The sequence below is a fragment of the Stenella coeruleoalba genome (genome assembly GCF_951394435.1).
Source record: "Stenella coeruleoalba genome assembly, chromosome: 2".
Taxonomy (NCBI): domain Eukaryota; kingdom Metazoa; phylum Chordata; class Mammalia; order Artiodactyla; family Delphinidae; genus Stenella; species Stenella coeruleoalba.
This window is the reverse complement of record NC_137147.1, coordinates 176,333,484-176,356,752: the sequence shown is the minus strand read 5'-3', so window position 1 is coordinate 176,356,752 and position 23,269 is coordinate 176,333,484. Positions and strand designations below refer to the sequence as shown.

Sequence of the window (23,269 nt, the reverse complement as noted above, 5' to 3'; positions counted from 1 at the left end):
TTTTTTTGACAAATAAGCAACTGGGCGATTCCAGGGACCCAATTTCTGAGTCAACACTCCTTTTGCAATGCCCTTATTTTCGGCCACATATAAATGAAAAGGTTTGGTTACATCTGGCAGTCCTAGGGCTGGAGCTGAAAGTAAAGCTCGTTTGATTTGGTCAAAAGCCCATTGTTCCTTATCGCCCCAAACGAAAGGAGTGCTGTTTTTGGTTAGGCGGTACAATGGGGCTGCCAGCTCAGCAAACCCTGGAATCCATAGTCTACAGAATCCGGCCGTCCCCAAAAATTCTCTAACCTGCCTGGCGTTTTTGGGAGTCGGAATTTGGGCCACCGTATCCTTTCTGCTCTCCGTGAGCCATCTTTGCCCCCCTTTTAATAGATACCCCAGGTAACTGACCTGTTGTTGGCATATTTGTGCTTTCTTGGCTGAGGCTCTATATCCCAGGGTTCCAAGTTCCGTTAACAGTTTTTCAGTACCCTTGATACAATCTTCTTGGGTCTCAGCAGCTAATAAAATATCATCAACGTATTGGAGTAATGTTACCTGGGGATTTGATTCTCTATATAATGCCAAATCCTGATGGAGGGCTTCATCAAAGATGGTCGGGGAGTTCTTAAACCCCTGAGGTAGCCGTGTCCATGTCAGCTGACCAGACATTCCCGATGTTGGATCTTTCCATTCGAAGGCAAAGTAGGGTTGGCTCAGGGGAGAGAGTCTTAAACAGAAAAAAGCATCTTTAAGGTCCAAAACAGTATACCACGTATGTTGAGGTGGAAGAGTGCTCAGGAGGTTGTAAGGGTTTGGAACTGTGGGGTGGAGGTCTGCCACCCGTTTGTTTACCTCTCGTAGATCCTGCACCGGCCGATAATCATTTGTTCCTGGTTTCTTTACCGGCAGGAGAGGGGTGTTCCATGCTGATTGACATCTTATTAAGATGCCCAAGTCTAGTAGCCTCTGTATATGGGGACGGATACCGTCTTTGGCTTCTCTACTCATGGGGTATTGACGGACCGTTATTGGGGTGGCAGTTGCCTTGAGTTCCCCTAGCACCGGGGGCCGATTTTTGGCCATCCCCATTCCTTTTTCTTAGGGCATTCTCTCGCCCAATGTCCTTTTTCTTTACAGTAGGCACATTGGTCCTTGTCTAATGGCCGCCTTCTGTCTGCCGTTCGCCCTTCCTGCCTATTTCTATCCCCTATATTTCTTCCTCCAACCACAGTGGCCAGTATCTTACTTAAATTTCTCTCCTGTCTCTTATCCCGTCTTATTTCACGGGCTTCCTGCTCTTTCTGCTTTCTTTCTTCCTTCTCTTCCTCTGTTTCTCTTTTGTTACATACTTTATCTGCCTCTTTTACTAACTCCTGAAGCGAAAATCCCTGCAAGCCATCTAGCCTCTGTAATTTCTTCTTAATATCAGGGGCCGCTTGATCTATGAAAGCCATTGCTATAGTAGCCCTATGTCCCTCCGAAGTTGGATCATAAGGGGTAAAGCGTCTAAAGGCTTCCATTAAACGTTCCAGGAACACAGTTGGCGATTCCTGGGGCCCCTGAGTTACTTCCCTTACCTTAGCCAAATTAGTGGGCCGTCTGGCCGCTCCATGGAGACCCGCCACCAGAGCCTGGCGATACATTTTCAGGCGCTCCCTACCTTCCGGGGCATTGAAATCCCAGTTTGGCCTGACGAGTGGGAAACCAGCATCAATCTCGTTAGGCAGCTGGGTAGGTTGCCCATTGGCACCTAATACATTTTTTTCTGGCTTCTAAAAGAACCCGTTGCCTCTCCTCAGTCGTTAGGAGAGTCTGGAGCAGCTGCTGACAATCATCCCATGTGGGCTGGTGGGAGAAAACAAGAGATTCTATTAAAGCGGTAAGGGCCTGTGGATTTTCGGAAAAAGTTGGGTTATGCATTTTTCAATTATAAAGATCTGCAGAGGAAAAGGGCCAATATTGGAGAGGTCTATTCCCTTGGCCATCGGGGGGGCCATATTCTCTAAGAGGTAGGGCAGTGGAGTCCGGGGAGATTGCCCTCCGGCTCCTAGTGCCCACTGAGGGACCCCTTTCTTCTTCCATCAGGGATGGTTCCCTTGGTGCCGAGGGCAGTGGAGCTGGGGGTCCTCTAGGTGGTAGGGGATTCGGGGCCGGAGGATAAGGGGGTGGGGAATCCAAAAGAAGCAAATCGGACTGCGGGTCAGGATAAATCGCCTTCGGTAGATCCGGGGCGTCGGGTAGCTTCTCCGTGTTGGGGTTTTTCTTTAAGGCTAATATCTCCGACGCTGCTGATGTATGCGCGGACGTACCTGTTGAGGAAACAAAGGGCCGGACCCACGGAGGTGGGGAGAGAATTAAATCTTCCCAGACCAAGACATATGGTACTTGGTCTGGATGTCCATGGGAATCTGTATTAAATATCTTAGATTTCAGCAGCTTAATCTTGTCTAATAAAAAGGATCCTTCGGGGGGCCATCCTATCTGAAATGTTGGCCATTCAGAGGCACACAAAGTCTGCCACTTTCCTTTCTTTACCTCTACCGAAAAATTATGGGCTCTGGCCCGAACTTCGGTCCAATAGCTTAGGGTAAGGGAAAGAGGAGTCGTCATAGTTTGTCCCATTGTCGTCCGTCAGAGAAGAAGAATAGACCACAATACAGAAACAGTTAAAACTCCACGAAACACATATACGTATGGGCCACCGCGAGCTCGCTTCAAAACCGAAACTTCTTCAGATGGCAGTTACCACCAAGGGAACTGCCGAAACCGAGTGAAGGGGAGACAGAGTTTGCCTCTCCTTCCAGATGAGCCACCAGGGCGTCCCCTAGGGCTCATGGACGCCGGCTATTAGCACGTCTGCCTAGCCAGAGGTCCGATACAGATTCCATAATAAGCCGATTCTTACGGCTTTCCTCCGATAATGGCCCACAAAGAACAAGGGACAAACAGACAATCAAGCTCGAGCTTACCTGGTACCTCCAACTCCCGATGTTCTTGTGGTCCGGGGCGAGTGGAATCCCGGACGAGCCCCCAAATGTTAGACCTGCGCGGTCTCCTAGGAGTTTCGACTCGCCCAGGAAACAACAAGAGTCGGAAGTCGATGCAAAACGCAAGAGGTTTATTGAAGGCCGGTGCACCGGGGTTCCTTGGTCCTCACGCAGGAGGTCGAAGAAGGAACCCCTTTTGGGCGGGAATATGTCAGTTTTATAGGTTCCCACTTCCCCGTATGTAAATTATAGATTTGGTTGTGTTCTCCTGCTGATTGGTCCCGGCTTAGGCTCGGACCAGAGAGGGAACTTATCCCCAGCTGCCTGATTGGTCTTTGACAGACACCTATTTTATTTATCTCCCTCCTTCTCCCCAGCTGCCTGATTGGTCTTTGACAGACACCTTTTTTACATTTTGTTATCTCCCTCCTTCTTGGAAGGGGGCCGGACATCCTGGAAATTCACCCATTGTCTAAGAAGCCCCTATTGTCTGGAGAGTTCTTAATCATTAGCTGGAACAATGTCCCTCGAGTCCCACATGGTCTTTTGCAGCTGAGTTGTAGGAGTTCCTTATATATTGTGGATATTAACCCCTCATCAGATACATGGTTTGCAGAGAGGCTCTTTGCTTCTTCATCTTCATATTCCCAGTGGTACCTTTGTATTCCTGCACTGTGCTTAGCATTGTTCTTTTTCATACTCGGCACCCAGAGCATGTTTGTTAAATAAATGTAGTGCAGTTATCTGCTTTCCAAGTCAGCGTCAAGTTTGAAAGGCCCAAGAAGGACTTCTGTAGACACCCTGACAGTAGTGAGAAGTGATAGTTGGGAGTGGAGGAGAAGGCTATAGAAAAGCAAACTCAGGAATACAAAACTCTGCATTTAGGTACAGTGCCACTGACTGAATGGAAAGGTTGGTAGACAATCACCATGATTAGTCTTAAATGCTAGGCTAAGAAAACGAAGTTAGACAGAAAATTCTGAAATGTAATGACTTAATTATTAGAATTTTCTGCAAATGTAAGCAGACTTCTTTGAGACTTATGAAGTCTCTTATAACTAAATTCTTTAAGTTTTAATATGAGGGTAGTGTATCCTCACTATAATTACAACTTTGTACAATAAATATTCTTAATGATGCACTTTAGCTATCAAAAGAAGATAAAAATTATAAGTACATGTCCTGTTTAAGGAAATAGGAGTTAACACATTTTTAAAAAGCTACCATTCAAACAACATACCTAAACATGTGATTACTGACCTAATCTGAACAATTCATTATTCAAGAATTATGAACAGCTAATTTGCTATATTTAGTAGCATGATATTATAAATATACTATTCTAGACATTTGTTTACAATTCTAAGGAAATAGATGATGTAGTTTCAAGTTGTAACACTAGGTGGTGATAACTGATTTTAGAAATTGAAGTGTGAAAATGTTTCTTAACATGTATCCTTTGAACTTGAAAACATTTAGTGCTGCTTACATTTTGGAAGGAAGAGGAGGAAAAAATTCGAAAGGCTGTGGAGGACCATCGCTGCCTGTTCGGGCTGCTCTTTTTCCTTTGAAGGCTGTAATTCAACAATTCTCAGAATTTTTGGTCTCATGACCTTTACACTATTAAATATAGTGAGGATCCCAAAAAGCTCTCGCTTATTTGGTTTATAGGAAAATAATAATCACTGGGTTTTTTGTTAAAAATTAAGACTGAGAAATTTTAAAAGATGTATTCATTTTAAAATTACTTTAAATATAAATATTTTTAATTTAACTATCTTCCCAAATAAGAAAAAAATTTCGTAAGAAGAGTGACATTGCTTTAAAATTTTGCAAGTCTCTTTAATGTCTAGTTTATTAGCAGACAGCTGGATTCTCATATCTGTTTATAGATTCAATCTGTTGGGAAATAACGTATCAGTTAGCCTCTGGAAAACCCCACTATACACTCATGAGAGCGTAAGAGTGAAAAAGACAATTAACGTCTTTTCATGTAAATCATTTCGGTTTCATGTAGTCTCTAAAAGGGACTTAGGCATCCCTAAGGATCATAACCAAAATTTGGGAACTATCACTATGTCTTCTCTGCCTGTAAGAAGTTTGTGAAAAAATACAAACTCTATGTATACGTGCCTTCTATTAATTTTGAATTTACAAAGCGTAAAGCTTAAGCAACAAGTTCCTGGTTTATACCATCTGGATGTTGTACTTCAGGACACACAGTAAACTATTTACAACAAAAGCAAATACGTTGATATTATTACATTAATTGATAAGAAAAACATAATATCCTAATAGGAAAATGGATGATATATAACCAGATGGTAAAAAGGATGTAGAGTTATATATACATTGTGTTTACAGTGGACATAATTTTTAACCAGAAAAAAACATGCTTTTTAGAAATATGTGTGGACCCAAATTACTATTATAGTGGTACTTGATGTACTTTAGCTGAAAGCTGTAGTCTGAAAAGACTTTATTACCATCACAGTTACATCTCTGATGTGGAATAATCTGTCTTTTCATTTTCTGTGCTTTTTCTATTCTTTCTTACCCATTTCCATGATGTCAACTCTCATCTCTATGCAGGTGATTCCCCAGACTTTACATCCAACCCTAATTTCTCTTCCGTGTTCCTGAGCCTTACTTCTAGTTTTGTATCCATCTCTAGCTAGAAGTCCTAATGGCGCCTCAATCCTAGCTTGTCTAAAACCAAACTCATATTCTCTCTTCACGCCCCTTTAGAACCTACTTCTTCTTAATTCTTTCCCTTAGTTAATCACCATTTATCAAGTTCCCCAGTCTAGAAACCTTTAAGGAAGCTTTGACAAATTCTTCACCCCTTAGATACATTGATTTATCATAGTTCTTTACCATTTCCTCTGCTTCTTGGCCTGGAAAATTCCTACATATGCTACAAGATTCAATTCAGATGTTACCACTTGTGTACGCCTTCCCTAACACAGTAAGCAGATGCTTTAATACAACTATAAGATGTGTGTGTTCATATAAACAGAGAGCACAAGTTTTTCATCTGCCTCCTTTGATAAGCTCTTAGCCTTTGTAAAGCAGTTACTGTGTTCTATTCATCCTTATTTCCCCAGTCTTAAGCATGCTGCTTGTGTTTGTTTATGGGAGAGAGGAATGGTATCAAATGTCCATCAAAAGTTAACATTGAATATAAAGTTTTATAAATACATTTAATGTACATCTGAAGGATCACATTACCCACTACCTAATTTAATGGTATTTTATAATGAGTAGTAGTGTCACGATGACTTGATGTGCACTCCTAACAATAAATATATGCTGAGCTTTAAAGTATAGTTTTGGGTAAAAGTAAAAGTTCTGGTGTAGAGTATATATATATATGTTTACATATATATTTACATTGAAGTGCTTTTCAGATTTATATGCTAATGCAGTGCTAACTTTTTTGTTGCAGAACTTCTTGGTATACATGAACAAGCAGCTGTAGGATTCTTAACACTGATGGAAGCATTAAGGTACTGTAAGGTAAGTTGATTTTTAAGATACTTTGAATGGTTTTTATTCACATGTCCACTGTTGCAGAGAGCATTTTTCTCGTGGGACAACGTATTTTAGCTTACTACAGACAGTGTGTACTCTCAGTTCTTTTCTGGCCACCCTTCCTGAACTGACAGGCTTATCGAGGATGGAGTTAAGCTGGCTGATCATGCTGAGTCTCCTTATTTTTTGAGGCTTGTTCCTTTTTGAGGGTCGGGGGCAGAACCCAGCATGAAATAATTTATAAAAACAGATATCCGTTATCGAATATAAATACAGTTTTGGGGAAACTGAGGGGAAAGAATGCCCTGTTTGTGCCTCACTAACAGTATGCTTCGCTGAAAAAACTGATAATACCTTATCAGGCAAAGAAAAAGAATCTGCTAAATGCCTGAAATTCTAACTTGTCTTTTTCATCTGAAAACTGATTTCACACTAGAAAGCAAAATCCAAGCACTTCACAGCATTAAACTCTTTAACACATGTGCTGGAATTAGGAACTGCCATGAAACTCTCATTTTTTGATATATATTTCATAGCTTTCCTGCACATTCTGAAATAACTATTGGATATTCCAAATAGTTTTAAATGGAGTTTAAATCGTTAATGATTTGCGCTTAATAAGATGTTCTGATTTGGGGGAAAGAAGGAAGTAGCTCTCATATTCTTTTCCATTTTAGAATGGTGGTTCCATAGCAGTGGTTGATTATTTTTAGTAACAATAACAGTGCCTTTCTTTCTTTTTTCCTTTCTTCCTTCCTTCCCTTCCTCCCCTCCCTTTCTTTTTTACCAGACAGCATTCCTCTTTCATGACAACACTTGGACAGGGGTGACAGGGATATGATAATCAAATAGGTGTCATCCTGCCCTTATTCATTAGTAGTAATTGTACTGTCAAACAGTAGCAACTCTTATATTTTCAGTGACTTTAATTACACAAGGTAAAGCTATTCTGAGGCAGCCTAGCGACTGGAGAATCAAACTGCGTCTCCTCCCCAGCACACCCGCAGACGCTCATATTCCTAAAAGTGTGTGTGCACGTAAAAAATGGTGACCACACAGAAGCGGTGGATATGTTACTTAGCTTGATTGTGGTGATCTTTTTACGGTGTGTACATATATCCAGGTATCAAGTTGTACACCTTAAATACATACAATTTTTGTATGTCAAAGATACGTCAGTGAAGCTGTTTTCTAAAAACTGTGGTGTGTGTTTTGCAGACAGATAGGGTGTGAAGATGATATATTTTGAAATCTTCACCCTGTGGCCTTAAGGCCCTGATGGTCTGGATTCTGTCTGTCCTTCCAGAGTTGCGTTGCACTCTCTCCATTGCTGTGCTCCAGCCACGCTGGTCTCCTGTCAGTTTTTCATACACGCCAGGCCCTTTCCTACCTGGTGAGCCTTCGTACTTCCTTCATTTCTGCGTGGAATACTCCAGCTCTTAAATGGATGGCTCACTCTCTCCTTCAGACTCTACTTCAGACTGTGCCTCAGAGACCCTTTCCTGGACCATTCCCTCCGTGACTCTTTCACATTATTTCATAGGAATAATCACTTTGCAGGGATCTTTGTTATTGATTTGGTTATCTTTTTCTACTCTTGAATTTGTTTTTCTGTTGTCCCTAATGGAATGTGAACTCTTTGAAGGCAGGCACATCGCCCTTCTGGGTACATAGTAGATGCTCAGTCAATACGTGTTGAATGAATGAGCAGACAATTTCGCCAGAATTGTAATTCTTTAAATATGTGCATTTGCTTTTCTTTAACTGTTCGATAGAACAGAGGAATGTCTGTTTTATCCCCAAGATCTTAGTGGGAAGTCATTAGCTGCTGTATATTCTCCTGTTACTCCAGTATTATTGCTCTAGTGCCAACCTAGTGTTACTGCTCTAGTGTTCTAGCGGTAACTGTGGTGTTTTCTAGGTTTAAAGATATTTTTAATGGTGGGATACAGCACGCTGATACTCAGATAGATGAAAGGCAGAACTCTGTGACCTACAGCTCCAAACAAGAGAATGCCAAGAAGAGAATTATACCTGGGGACAAGGCAACAGCAGGCTGCAGCCCTAGGGAGCAGCTTACGTGTGGAAATTGGGATGGAGTTAGCTGGGTTGCCTGGGCTCCCTGTGACCTGGCTGGTTTGAATAGTTTGGGTGAGCTCTGGGCTTGGGAGTTGTCCCTTGTTGTCTGGGGCCTGACTCCAGAGCGATTAGGGCCATGCAGAGTGGCCTGGGGTGAGGAGACATGTCAGGTGTCTGGGGTTTGGACTTAATGAGCTGTCTTTTTTAAGGGAATTGACCAGCCCCCAGTCAGGGCCTCAAAGCTGAGTTAAGACAGCATTAAAGAAACAAAACAAAAACCAAAAAACACTCTCTCTTACACTCTGGTGCTCATCTGTATATAACTGTAGATATCCGTCTGAAAATATATATACATTCACTTATCATCAAACATTTAGAGAAATGGCGTTAAGGGAATAATTGTGTTTGTATTAGTTTTGTGAATCTGAACATCTCCCTGTTCTTTGATAGTGCAGCAAATTGCCCTTTAGAATTGAAATTAACATTTTCATATAATTTTGCTCATATGTGTTCATTAAGACAAATGAAACAGTCTCTCTCACGGGCTCTCTAGGTGTCTCTCTCTCTCTTTCCCTCTCCTGCCCCTGTATGCGTGCGTGCGCATACTCGCACGTGAGATAAAAGGTGACTCAGTGCTTTTGGCTGTGCACCTTTTAAAAAACTCATACATAACTCATGCATAAAATTCACCATTTTAAAGTGTGCTATTGAGTGGTTTTTCGTATATTCATAGGGCTGTGCCATTATGACCACTATCTAATACCAATATGTTTTCCTCTCTCCAAAAAGCTCCTCTAAACCAGGGGTCCCCAAACCCCAGGCCTCACAGCAGGAAGTAAGCGGCGGGCGAGCGAGCAAGCGAGCGAAGCTTCATCTGCCACTCCCCACTGCTCCCCATTGCTCGCATTACCGGCTGAGCCATCCGCCCCCGCCCCCATTCCCCCCACTCCCCTGCAACCCCGGTCCATGGAAAAATTGTCTTCCACGTAACCCGCCAAAAAGGTTGGGGACTCCTGCTCTAAACCTTTCAGCTGTCACCTCCTCGTTCCTCCCCAGCCCCTGGCAACTTTCTGTCCCTGCAGTTTTGCCTGTTTTGGACGTTTCATTTAAATGGAATCCTACAGTATGTGGCCTTTAGTGTCTGGCTTCTTTCACTTAGCATAATGTTCTCAGTCTTCATTCATGTTTTAACATGTATTAGTACTTCATTCCTTTGTATGACCAAATAGTATTCTATTGTGTGATATATCAGTTTATATCAGTTTCATTTTTCTATTTATCAGTTGATGGACATTTGGCTTGTTTCTGATTTTTGACTATTACGCATAATACTGCTATGAACATTAATATATAAGTCTTTAGTGAGCATGTTTTTATTTGTCTTGAGTGTATACCCAGGAGTGAAATTACTTGGTCATATGGTAGTTATATACGTAGCTTTTGGAGGAACTGTCAAACTGTTTTCCAAAGTGGTTGCTCCATTTATGCCTTCTTTTATTTATTTTTCTTATTACAAACACTTCGTGAGCTCAGCACTCATTTACCCTTTGATCCCACTGTTTGTAATTTTATCCTCATGTTTTACTTCTACCTTAAACGCACACACATATATATACACACACACTTTTTCTAAAGGAGAAGTTAAACAGCACCTGAACTTTTCACTGCAAGAGGCAGCGTGATGTAATAGAAAGCTGCCACATGAGGAATTATAAAACCTGAGCTTTGACCCCAGCTCTGTACTAGTTAGCTGTCTGAATTCCGGCGAAGCACGGGTCCTGTGGAGTTCGCAGCTTCCTTATGTAAAGTGGAAGGCCTTGCACTGAACACCTCTAAAATCCCTTCACTCTGAACTGTGACCAGAGCTTTTCCTGTTTCTTTGTCCTTGTGCTGTTAACACTTTTCTCTTGTCCTCAAACCATCCTTCCTCCTCTGCTGGTTCACCACTGCTGTTAGCACATCCGCTCATCCCTCCCTGTCCTCCTAGGTCAAAGATACTAGCTTTACGATCCCCGAATACAAAAGAGTACCCGCCTCTTTCCCATTTCCCTCCTAATGATAGCAGTCAGTTCCAAAGGGTGGTTGAAAGCCGGGCACCAGAGCAGGGCTTTTGGCTGCTTAGGGGCGAATGGTTGGCCCTGACCGCTGCGAGCAGCCACCTGGAATTTTCCAGTTCTAGGGAGTCTGTGTGAGAAAAGAAAATTCAGCACATGTGATTGGTAAGGCTAGTTGTCAGAGTCTTTGTCCATCTAAGAGTGTGGGTGATTCATGTGAACGTGATCCGAGTTCACAAGTCTGTTGAATTTTAAGCTTTTTTTTCTCGGTCACGCACAAAAAAATCATACTCTCAAATTTGGGGTACTGTCATTTTTATATTAAATATATAACCTCGAAGGCAGGCTATAAAGTATAACTTCTTACATATTTTAAAGAGACTTAATACTGTAAAACTTTGAATTTACTTCCTACCATGAAGAATCAAATGACAGGATTCTTTTATATTCTTAAATGTTTGGGAGTGTGTGTTTTGCTTTAGAGAGATTACTGTGTTGCCCCAGGTTCTTTGAAGACAGAATATTCTTAAGGTTTTTCCCCTTATTTATTCATATATCTACTCACTTGTTAATTTATAATTATTTTCCTCATAATTGTTGTCAAGGTTATAGTTTTAGGGTTTGAGGTACCAAGCTGAATTTCTAGAAGTGGTCATTTTATCTAGGATCTTTAGTGAAACCTGAGAATGATTCTTAGAGCTAAACTAATTCTTTTTAGCTGTGTTAAATCTGTATTATTCTTCTAGTGGAAAGGTGTAGTTAAAAACTTAGCCCTGACAGTCTTTATAACATTCCTTTTTTACACTTAGCATTTGACCATTATGGGTAAGGCATTCTGGCACAATCCATTATTCCCTTTCAATATGAATTAGACACTTCAGTTATGCTTCAAATATTCGTTGGCAGATATTTAACAGGCAGTATAAAATTTTCATTTGTTTGTTTATTTTGCTACATTTGTTCTAGGTTGGTTCTTACTTGAAATCTCCAAAATTCCCTATTTGGATTGTTGGCAGTGAAACTCACCTCACCGTATTTTTTGCCAAGGTATGCTTATTGCAGGATTTTTTTTTTTTTTTTTTGGTAAGTATGACATCAGGCAAACAAGTAATATAAGTCCATGTTTAGTTTGGATCTTTGTACAGACTTCAGTGTATTCCCACTGTGAAGTGGATTGTTTCAAAATCTAAAAAGTTAATACTAAAGGGCGTACTGTTGTACTGCTTTGGTTTTGGAATCATTTCAGTAAAATCAGTCATGATTTACTTATAATTTCTTTATCTTTTCCAACTTTAGAACTTTGGCTCTTGATTTTTTTCAGAAATCACTTGTGTTATGGTGAAAATAATTGAAATTAAATGTTTTGGTTTACTCTTTTGCAGAGAGGATAAGAATCTAACTTACGTGATATAAAATAGTTTTATTTATAACATCTAGGAAAAAGCATTTTAAAATCTATTAATAGTTCAGTGGTATACAAGTCAGTTGCTCTTTCAGGATGGAATATTTCCTACAGTTTTAGTAGATACAATATTACAATATTGAACTAGATTAAATACATTTGAATATGTTTGTTATAAAGTTCTTGCAACAAAACTTGCTAAATCCCAGCCTTTATAATATTTCTTTTTCCACAATTGAGTGGTTAAGAGCCTTGAAGTCAGACAGCCTTCGTTAGAATCCCAACCATGCCGCTTCCTAACATGGCTCAGCCTCTTCTCCCATGTCTTTAAAATAGGGTTTAATAATAGTGCCTTGCTCTTAGGATTGTTGTCAGGCTTAAATATTAAACAATTAGCAGTACCTAGTACAAGTTAAATGCCCAGTATATCTTAGCTGTTGTCATCATCATCTTTGCCGTTTTCATTATTCTACATTTATTAAACATTTCTGGTATGCCTACATAGAGTTGCTAGATGTTGGACTAAAGGAAGAAAATATATAATTATATTTTTGATGTTTCTTAATTCTGTTGCACTTTCCTGATTACTCAACGTGCTTTTTCAGCTTGTACTTGTTAAAGTACTTTATTTGTTTCTGTAAGAAGTATGAATTGTATAAATTGTACCAAAGACTGAACTGACAGTGCTAAGTTTTGTGGATCTATTTCATTATTTATTACTGTATTCACTTTTATTGTGCTGGCAAACATCCAGCTAGTGGATTTACATACTTACCTTTCCTTAAACAGGGAAAGCTATAAAATACAACCGTAAGAGTACAGACCATACTGATTTGTTACATTTCGTCTGACGGCTTTTGCTATATATTTTCCTCCTGAAGTAGAGAGGAAGAAGTTAAAAGCAAATGTAAACTACAGAACCTAAACAACTAATTCCTGCCTGTGAGGATTTCATCATTTGACTCACTTTAGTGTCAAGTGTTATAAATTTCCAGAAAAGGAAATCAATTCCAATTCACATACAGAAATGTATTTTCAAGCCAATTATTATTTTTATCACCAACCCTATTCTTTAACATTAGGAAAACTAATAAATTCTATCAAACTATATGTGTCAAATATAAAAGATACTAAGATAAAAATATTTTAAACCTTAAATTTTATGATTGATATTTAAGAAAAGATTTTGTTGTCAAAACAGCAGAAGAGGTTTCACGGGAGGTTAATAGAAGAAACAGTGTCACTTGCGCTATGTAAATATGCAGACATTTTGTTTTCAAACATCGAAATGTTAGGTATGTTGAGAGAGTCATGGGAGTGAATGATACCCACCTTTCTATGGAGTAGACACTCCTTACCTACCTGTTCTGGTATTCTTTGTTGTTCCCATAGCAGTGGGTCCATTGTGCTGTTGCATTTATCACATGGTGCACCGTTGCTACTACCCGCGCCTTTCTTTGCATGGCCCGTGGTCAGCAGTGGGGCACGGACTCTCTCATTCATCTTCTTATCCGTAGGCCCCAGCCACTGCATTGAAAAGTGGAATTGAGCCATGAAGTACATAGGAAAACTTTAAAAACCCTGCCACACCAGTTGTGGACCTGACAAAACACACTCAGCGTACACCGTGGATGTCAGTCAGGGTTTTTAAATCTGTCTTCATGTATTTGCATCCTTGAAGCTGCTAATAATCCTGATAGGAAAGTGCACACACACATGAAGTAATTATAGAAAAGCTTACGTTAAGATTTCAGGTTCTTCTACTGTTATAAATCATAAAGACCAGGTATTCCAAATACCTTATCTCTCTTTTAGAACTCTTAAATTTTGTACTGATTGTTTTGATACTTACCTTTGTGTTTTCCCCATCTGGTATATAGACTGGCACATACTGTAGAGAAATTCATTAGTTTAATGAATAAAGCCTTTGCACGAATTTCCTACAGTTGGGTTCCAGTGACGTTTATATCTTCTAAAAATATGTCCTCATGACTCACTCTGAAGCTTCTTAAAAGCACGGGTACTTCCTTTTCCGTGAATTTTAGCACAATTGAATTTGGATTGCTTGAACATGTTATCTTTATAGAGTTACAGGTAAAAAAATTTTCCCTTTGAAATAAAGTATTCTAAAGCTGGAAGAACATGTAAATGGTAAATAACATTGATGATACTTGGTAGCATTTACTAGGTCCAATTTTAAGTTTTTTTAAATGAAGCAGTATTTATATAGTCTTTATCATATAGAAAATACTGTCAATTTTGCTTTTCTTTACGTTACAACAAGATCCATTACTTGGTCATTCTTTCTTGCATATTTATGTATTTGCACAAGTAATTTTAGCTATGGCTTTGTTTTTGTTATTCTGTTTGATTTTTGGTTTCTTTGTTTCTGGTAGGTAGGTTCACTTTATGTTCTTGGCCTGAAATGAACAACAGAGTTTTGTTCCCGGCCCCCCACCTGCCCCAGACCTTAATGTGAATGTTTATATCTTTTTCTGTAAAACTGGTGTGTGTGTTTGTCTGGAAATGTATTTTGTGTGCTGATTTCTTTGTCCTGATTACGATGAAGTAAAAAAGCATGTTTTAAGGTCACAGTTTTCAAGGCAGTCTGTAATTTGGCATTGTAAAATGCCTTTGAAAAGCAGTCACCTTCTTCATGTGACTTACACACTGGAGGTGGTAATAGTTGCAGTTCTCTGCCTTCACGTATATACCCATTTGTCAGATATTTACAGGGCGTATAATATGTGCCTGATATTATGCAGGGTGCTGTGAATACATGGTAAGGGAAAGGATTAGGCACCTGTTTTTATGGAAGTGTGCATTTTAATGGGGGAGGCATTAATCAAAGAGTCACACTTATAAAATTACATCTGTGATGGATGCTAACAAAACACAGGTCTGTAAAGCTTTAAGGAAGATTAGGAATCTCTCCTTGAGGAATTGATGTTGAAAGTGAGCCCTGAGGCATCAGTAAGATGAAACTACAGGGAGAGGGAAAAAAGAGCATTCCCTACTTAAAGAAACAGTTGGAGCAAGCAAACAGCCATAGAAGAAAGGACTGTGGTGTGAACAACGGAGAGGAGAGCAGGAGCGCTGAGAACTGGGGGCGGGACCGGGGGCGGGAGGAGGCTGCAAAGGTAGGCAGCCCATGCGACTCTCTTCTAAGAGTAAGGACCACCACTAGACTTTAAAAATCGGTGGGAGTAGTTTGGGGGGGAGATATGAAGGAAGGGAGCAGGACTAAAAATGCACTTTGTAAAGATCACTCTGGCCAGTTGTGGAAGACAGACACTGAAGGATATCCTAGGAGTAGGTGAACAAGACTCCCGTAGTCTTCCTGGTGAGCAAAGTGTAGTTTGGTCCAGGGGAATGATGATAGAGATGGATAGAAGTACAACTTGAACAACACCGGGTTTGAACTGAGCGGGTCCACTTACACACGGATTATTTTTCCATAGTAAATCCTACACACTTCCCAGTTGGTTGGATCCCCAGGTGGTTGAATCCGTGGATGCGGAACCACAGATACAGAGGAACCATGGATACATAGGACCGATTATAAGTTAAATGTGAGTTTTCGGTGGTGCTGAGTGAGGGTCAGCACCCCCAACCCCTGCATTGTTCAAGGATCAACTGTATATAAATTTGAGAGATTTATACCCGAGTTAAGCTGACAGGACTTGGTGATAGAGTGGCTCGGATAGACGAGGGGTGAGAAGCCTCATGAGGTGTGTGTTTTTAATGATTAGATCTCAGCAGCTTTTCACTTGTTGAATGTACCCACTCGTGATTAAAGCAATTTATTTTTCTTTGGCCAAATTGACCAGGTCAAGATACTGCAATGAAACGGCCCAACCAAATAATCTCACAGTGAGGTTTCCAAGTCCTGCCCACACAGACAGTGCTTTTTAGTTTTTCCACATATTAGCAGACCACCAAGGATCATCAGATATTTGAGGAATGCTAACGTGAAAAACAGAAATCAAGGACTTCCCTGGCATTCCAGTGGTTAGAACTCCACGCTCTCACTGCAGGGGGCACGGGTTCAGTCCCTGATTGGGGAACTAAGATACTGCAAGCCAAGTGGCTTGGCCAAAAAAAAAGAAAAACAGAAATAAGAGCAAATAAGGAAAAAGGAACCGAAAAGATCAGAGACAGTGAAGGCATGAAAGAAAAACTTCAAAACACCAAAAACCGTAAGAGAAGTTATTATATCCATGAAACTATGGAGGCGATAAGGACAGAACATTTGAAGGACGAAAGAGAAACTGAAAACTTACTGAAAGAATTGAAAGACAAATTGGAGAATTCTCTTTCCTCCATCATTGCTCTAGCTTCCTAACTGATGACTAGACCATGCTGTTGCCCTTCATGGGTCTGTAGTAGCTTCTCAATTCAGGACTAAAAGGAGCCCATTAAAATGTAAGTCACTTCACGTCATTGGCTCCCTTTTCACTAAGAGTAAAAGCCAAAGTCCTTAGAATGACCCCCTAGGCCCTTCCTTTGCTAATCAGATTCCCTGTTGCCCTCTAATCTCATTTCCTACTACTCTCCCCTCCTGTCTTGCTTGGCCACGGTGGCCTTCCCTCTGCCTCAAAAGTGAGGCAAGCCCTCTGCCCCTGCTCTTCCCTTTAGGATCTTGCATCAGATGTCTGTATAAAGGATTCCTTCCTACCTTCAGGTCAGCATTCAAGTGTCACCTCCTTAGTGAGGCCTTCTCTAGCCACCTTTTCTAAAAGCTCAACCCCATCCTTTCCCCCTTTTCATTAAGATTCTCTCTCCCGCTCATTCTCGAAAATAGATTTATTTTTGGCGGGGACCGTGCCGCACCACGCAGCTTGCGGGATTTTGGTTCCCTGTCCAGGGATTGAGCCCACACCATTGGCAGTGAAAGTGAGGAGTCCCGACCACTGTACCACCAGGGAATTCCCTCAAAAATAGATTTTTTTAAAAAATATTATTTATTTATTTTGGCCACACTGGGTGTTGGTTGTAGCCTGCGGGCTCTTAGTTGCAGCATGTAGACTTCTTACTTGCAGCATGTGGACTCTTAGTTGCAGCTAAGTGGTCTTTGTGGTTTGATTTACATTTTCCTCATGACTGATGATGTTGATCATCTTTTTATGTGCTTTTTGGCCATTTGTATATCTTCTTTGGAGAATTGTCTATTCAGGTCCCTTGTCTATTTTTGAATTAGGTTGTTTGTCTTTTTATTGAAATGAAAGGTTTTAATAAATCCTGGTTACTAGGCACATACTATATATCTTAGTTATTTGTTTTATGTATTACCTGCCTCACTAGTAAGCTTTATGACAGCAGGATTTTGGTCTGTTTTGTTTCTGTTTCCTAACACCAAGAACAGTGTCAGGCACAGTGTTCATGCTCTATAGATTGCTGTTAAAGAAATAAATTAGCAGAAAACACCGAAGATTTATTTCACATTGTGATATAAGCATGTTAGTACTTGATAAAGGGGGAAAAGGGGACGTAAGTGTGCCAAGTTGTCTTTGATTACAAGAATTCAGTAGATCCCGGTGGTCTGACACGGGCCCTACCCTAGAGGCTGCTGTGGGAGGATGGTCCCCCCTGGTGCCTGGGTGCCCCTGAAGGCCCCTGCAGTCCGTGGAGCTGATCCCTGCCATGTGGCTGACAGGCTCTTCATGCTCCGGCCGGGTGTCAGGCCTGTGGCTCTGAGGTGGGAGAGCCGAGTTCAGGACATTGGTCCACCAGTGACCTCCCAGCTCCACGTAATATCAAACGGCAAAAGCTCTCCCAGAGATCTCCATCTCAACACTAAGACTCAGCTCCATTCAACGACCATCAAGCTGTAGTGCTGGGCACCCTATGCCAAACAACTGAAAGACAGGAACACAACCCCACCCATTAGCAGAGAGGCTGCCTAAAATCATAATAAGGACATAGACACCTCAAAACACACCACTGGATGCAGTCCTGCCCACCAGAAAGACAAGATCCATCCTCATCTACCAGAACACGGGCACCAGTCCCCTCCACCAGGAAGCCTACACAACCCATTGAACCAACCTTACCCACTGGGGGCAGACACCAAAAACAATGGGAACTACGAACCTGCAAAAAGGAGACCCTAAGCACAGTAAGTTAAGCAAAATGAGAAGGCAGAGAAACACACAGCAGATGAAGGAACAAGGTAAAAACCCACCAGACCAAACAAATGAAGAGGGAATAGGCAGTCTACCTGAAAAAGAATTCAGAGTAATGATAGTAAAGGTGATCCAAAATCTTGGAAATAGAATGGAGAAAATATGAGAAACGTTTAACAAGGACCTAGAAGACCTAAAGAGCAAACAAACAATGATGAACAACATAATAAATGAAATTAAGAATTCTCTAGAAGAAATCAATAGCAGAATAACTGAGGCAGAAGAACAGATAAGTGACCTGGAAGATAAAACAGTGGAAATAATACCACAGAGAAAAATAGAGAAAAAAGAATGAAAAGAATCGAGGACAGTCTCAGAGACCTCTGGGAAAACATTAAATGCACCAACATTCAAATTATAGGGATCCCAGAAAAAGAAGAGAAAAATAAAGGGACTGAGAAAATATTTGAAGAGATTATTGAAAACTTCCCTAATATGGGAAAGGAAATAGTCAATCAAGGCTAGGAAGCGCAGAGAGTCCCACACAGGATAAATCCAAGGAGAAATATGCCAAGACACATATTAATCACAAAAATTAAATACAAAGAAAAAATATTAAAAGCAGCAAGGGAAAAACAACAAATAACATACAGGGGAATCCATATAAGGTTAACAGCTAATCTTTCAGCAGAAACTCTGCAAGCCAGAAGGGAGTGGCAGGACATATTTAAAGTGATGAAAGGGAAAAACCTACAACCAAGATTACTGTACGTAGCAAGGATCTCATTCAGATTCGAAGGAGAAATTAAAACCTTTACAGCGAGGCAAAAGCTAAGAGAATTCAGCACCAGCAAACCAGCTTTACAAAACATGCTAAAGGAACTTCTTTAGGCAGGAAACCACAAGAGAAGGAAAAGACCTACAATAACAAACCCAGAACAATTAAGAAAAGGGTAATAGGAACATATATATCAATAACTACCTTAAATGTAAGTGGATTAAATGCTCCAACCAAAAGACATAGACTGGCTGAATGGACACAAAAATAAGACCCATATATCTGCTGTCTACAAGAGACCCACTTCAGACCCAGGGACACATACAGACTGAAAGTGAGGGGATGGAAAAAGATATTCCATGCAAATGGAAATCAAAAGAAAGCTGGAGTAGCAATTCTCCTATCAGACAAAATAGATTTTAAAATAAAGACTATTAGAAGAGACAAAGAAGGACACTACATAATGATCAAGGGATCAATCCAAGAAGAAGATATAACAATTGTAAATAAATATTTATGCACCCAACATAGGAGCACCTCAATACATAAGGCAAATACTAACAGCCATAAAAGGGGAAATCGACAGTAACACAGTCATAGTAGGGGACTTTAACACTGCACTTTCACCAATGGACAGATCATCCAAAATGAAAATAAGGAAACGCAAGCTTTAAATGATACATTAAACAAGATGGACTTAATTGATATTTATAGGACATTCCATCCGAAAACAGCAGAATACACTTTCTTCTCAAGTGCTCATGGAACATTCTCCAGGATAGATCATATTTGGGTCACAAATCAAGCCTTGGTAAATTTAAGAATATTGAAATCATATTAAGTATCTTTTGAGACCACAGTGCTGTGAGACTAGGTATCAATTACAAGAAAAAAACTGTAAAAACTACAAACACATGGTGGCTAAACAATATGCTACTAAATAACCAAGAGATCACTGAGGAAATCAAAGAGGAAATCAAAATATACCTAGAGACAAATGACAACGAAAACACAACCACCCAAAACTTATGGGATGCAGCAAAAGCAGTTCTAAGAGGAAGTCTATAGCAATACAGTCCTACGTCAAGAAACAAGAAAATCTCAAATAAACAACCTAACCATTCACCTAAAGCATTAAGAGAAAGAAAGAAAGAAAAAAAAACCCAAAATAAGCAGAAGGAAAGAAATCATAAAGATCAGATCAGAAATAAATGAAAAATAAATGAAGGAAACAATAGCAAAGATCAATAAAACTAACAGCTGTTTCATTGAGAAGATAAACAAAATTGATAAACCATTAGCCAGACTCATCAGGATAAAAAGGAAGACTCAAATCAACAGAATTAGAAATGGAAAAGGAGAAGTAACAACTGACAATGCAGAAATACAAAGAATCATGAAAGATTACTACAGGCAACTATATGCCAATAAAATGGACGACCTGGAAGAAATGGACTAATTCTTAGGAAAGCACAATCTTCCAAGACTGAACCAGGAAGAAATAGAAAATATAAACAGACCAATCACAAGCACTGAAATTGAGACTGTAATTAAAAATCTTACAACAAACAAAAGCTGAGGACCAGAGGGCTTCACAGGCAAATTCTATCAAACATTTAGAGAAGAACTAACACCTATCCTTCTCAAACTCTTCCAAAATATAGCAGAGGGAGGAACACTCCCAAACTCACTCTACGAGGCCACCGTCACCCTGTTACTGAAACCAAAGATGTCACAAAGAAAGAAAACTACAGGCCAATATCAGTGATGAATATACATGCAAAAATCCTCCACAAAATACTAGCAAACAGAATCCAACAGCACATTAATCCAAACAATCATACACCATGATCAAGTGGGGCTTATCCCAGGAATGCAAGGATTCTTCAATATACGCAAATCAATCAATGTGATACACCATATTAACAAACTGAAGGAGAAAAACCATATGATCATCTCAATAGATGCACAAAAACTTTCGACAAAATTCAGCAGCAATTTTGATTAAAAAAACTCTCCAGAAAGTAGGCATACAGGGAAACTACCTTGACATAATAAAGGCCATATGTGACAAACCCACAGCCAACATCGTTCTCAGTGGTGAAAAACTGAAACCATTTCCTCTAACATCAGGAACAAGACAAGGTTGCCAGCCCTCACCACTATTATTCACCAAAGTTTTGGAAATTTTAGCCATGGCAATAAGAGAAGATAAAGGAATCCAAATCGGAAAAGAAGAAGTAAAATTGTCACTGTTTGCAAATGAGATGATACTACACATAGAGAATCCTAAAGATGCTACCAGAAAACTACTAGAGCTAATCAATGAATTTGGTAAAGTAGCAGGATACAAAATTAATGCACAGAACTCTCTTGCATTCCTATACACTAATGATGAAAAATCTGAAATAGAAATTAAGGAAACACTCCCATTTACCACTGCAACAAAAAGAATAAAATACCTGGGAATAAACCTACCTAAGGAGACAAAAGGTCTGTATGCAGAAAACTATAAGACACTGATGAAAGAAATTAAAGATGATACTAACAGATGGAGAGAGATACTGTTATCTTGGTTGGAAGAATCAACATTGTGAAAATGACTATACTACCCAAAGCAATCTACAGATTCAGTCCAATCCCTGTCAAACTACCAATGGCATTTTTCACAGAACTAGAACAATAAGTTTCACAATTTGTATGGAGAAACAAAAGATCCCAACCAGCCAAAGCAATCTTGAGAAAGAAAAATGGAGCTGGAGGAATCAGGCTCCCAGACTTCAGACTATACTACAGAGCTACAGTAATCAAGACAGTATGGTACTGATACAAAAACAGAAATATATGTCAATGGATAGAAAGCCCAGAGATAAACCCAGGCACCTATAGTCACCTTATTTTTGATAAAGGAGGCAAGAATATACAGTGGAGAAAAGACAGCCTCTTCAATCTGTGGTGCTGGGAAAACTGGACAGCTACATGTAAAAGAATGAAGTTAGGACACTCCCTAACACCAGACACAAAAATAAACTCAAAAGAGATTAAAGAGCTAAATGTAAGGCCAGACACTATTAAACTCTTAGAGAAAAACATAGGCAGAACACCTATGACAGAAATCACCTCAAGATCCTTTTTGACCCACCTCCTAGAGAAATGGAGATAAAAACAAAAATGAACAAATGGGACCTAATGAAACTTAAAAGCTTTCGCACAGCAAAGGAAACCATAAACAAGACCAAAAGAGAACCCTCAGAATGGGAGAAAATACTTGCAGTTGAAGCAACTGACAAAGGATTAATCTCCAAAATTTACAAGCAGTTCATGCAGCTGAATATCAAAAAAACAAACGACCCAATCCAAAAATGGGCAGAAGACCTAAATAGACATTTCTCCAAAGAAAATAAACAGATTGCCAACAAACACATAAAAGGATGCTCAACATCACTAATCATTAGAGAATGCAAATCAAAACTACAATGACAGGGCTTCCCTGGTGGCGCAGTGGTTGAGAGTCCGCCTGCCGATGCAGGGGACATGGGTTCGTGCCCCGGTCCGGGAAGATCCCACATGCCGCGGAGCGGCTGGGCCCGTGAGCCATGGCCGCGGAGCCTGCGCGTCCAGAGCCTGTTGCTCCGCAACGGGAGAGGCCACAACAGTGAGAGGCCCGCGTACCGGAAAAAGAAAAAAAAAAAAAAAAAAAACTACAATGAGGTATCACCTCACACCAGTCAGAATGGCCGTCATCAAAAAATTTACAAACAACAAATGCTGGAGAGGGTGTGGAGAAAAGGGAACCTTTTACACTGTTGGTGGGAATGTAAAGTGATACAGCCACTGTGGAGAACAGTATGGAGGTTCCTTAGAGAACTACAAATAGAACTACCATATGACCCAGCAATCCCACTACTGGGCATACACCCCGAGAAAACCATAATTCAAAAAGAGTCATGTACCACAATGTTCATTGCAGCTCTATTTACAATAGCCAGGACATGGAAGCAACCTAAGTGTCCATCGACAGATGAATGGATAAAGAAGATGTGGCACATATATACCATGGAATATTAGTCAGCCATAAAAAGAAATGCAATTGAGTTATTTGTAGAGACGTGGATGGACCTAGAGTCTGTCATACAGAGTGAAGTAAGTCAGAAGGAGAAAAACAAATACCATATGCTAACACATATATATGGATTCTAAAAAAAAATGGTTCTGATGAATGTAGGGCCAGGACAGGAATAAAGACGCAGACATAGAGAATGGACTTGAGGACACAGGGAGAGGGAAGGGTAAGTTGTGACAAAGTGAGAGAGTGGCAT

General features: G+C 40.2%; 1 protein-coding gene across 1 annotated transcript in view; it reads left to right on the top strand.

Annotated features, from left to right (window-relative positions):
• MINDY3 (MINDY lysine 48 deubiquitinase 3) overlaps nucleotides 1-23,269 on the top strand; it is a 101,433-nt gene that overhangs the window by 36,957 nt on the left and 41,207 nt on the right. The window contains exons 9-10 of the mRNA XM_079915204.1: nucleotides 6,427-6,497; nucleotides 11,612-11,692. Coding sequence (XP_079771330.1) covers nucleotides 6,427-6,497; nucleotides 11,612-11,692 — 152 coding nt within the window. The remainder of the gene's footprint in view (nucleotides 1-6,426; nucleotides 6,498-11,611; nucleotides 11,693-23,269) is intronic.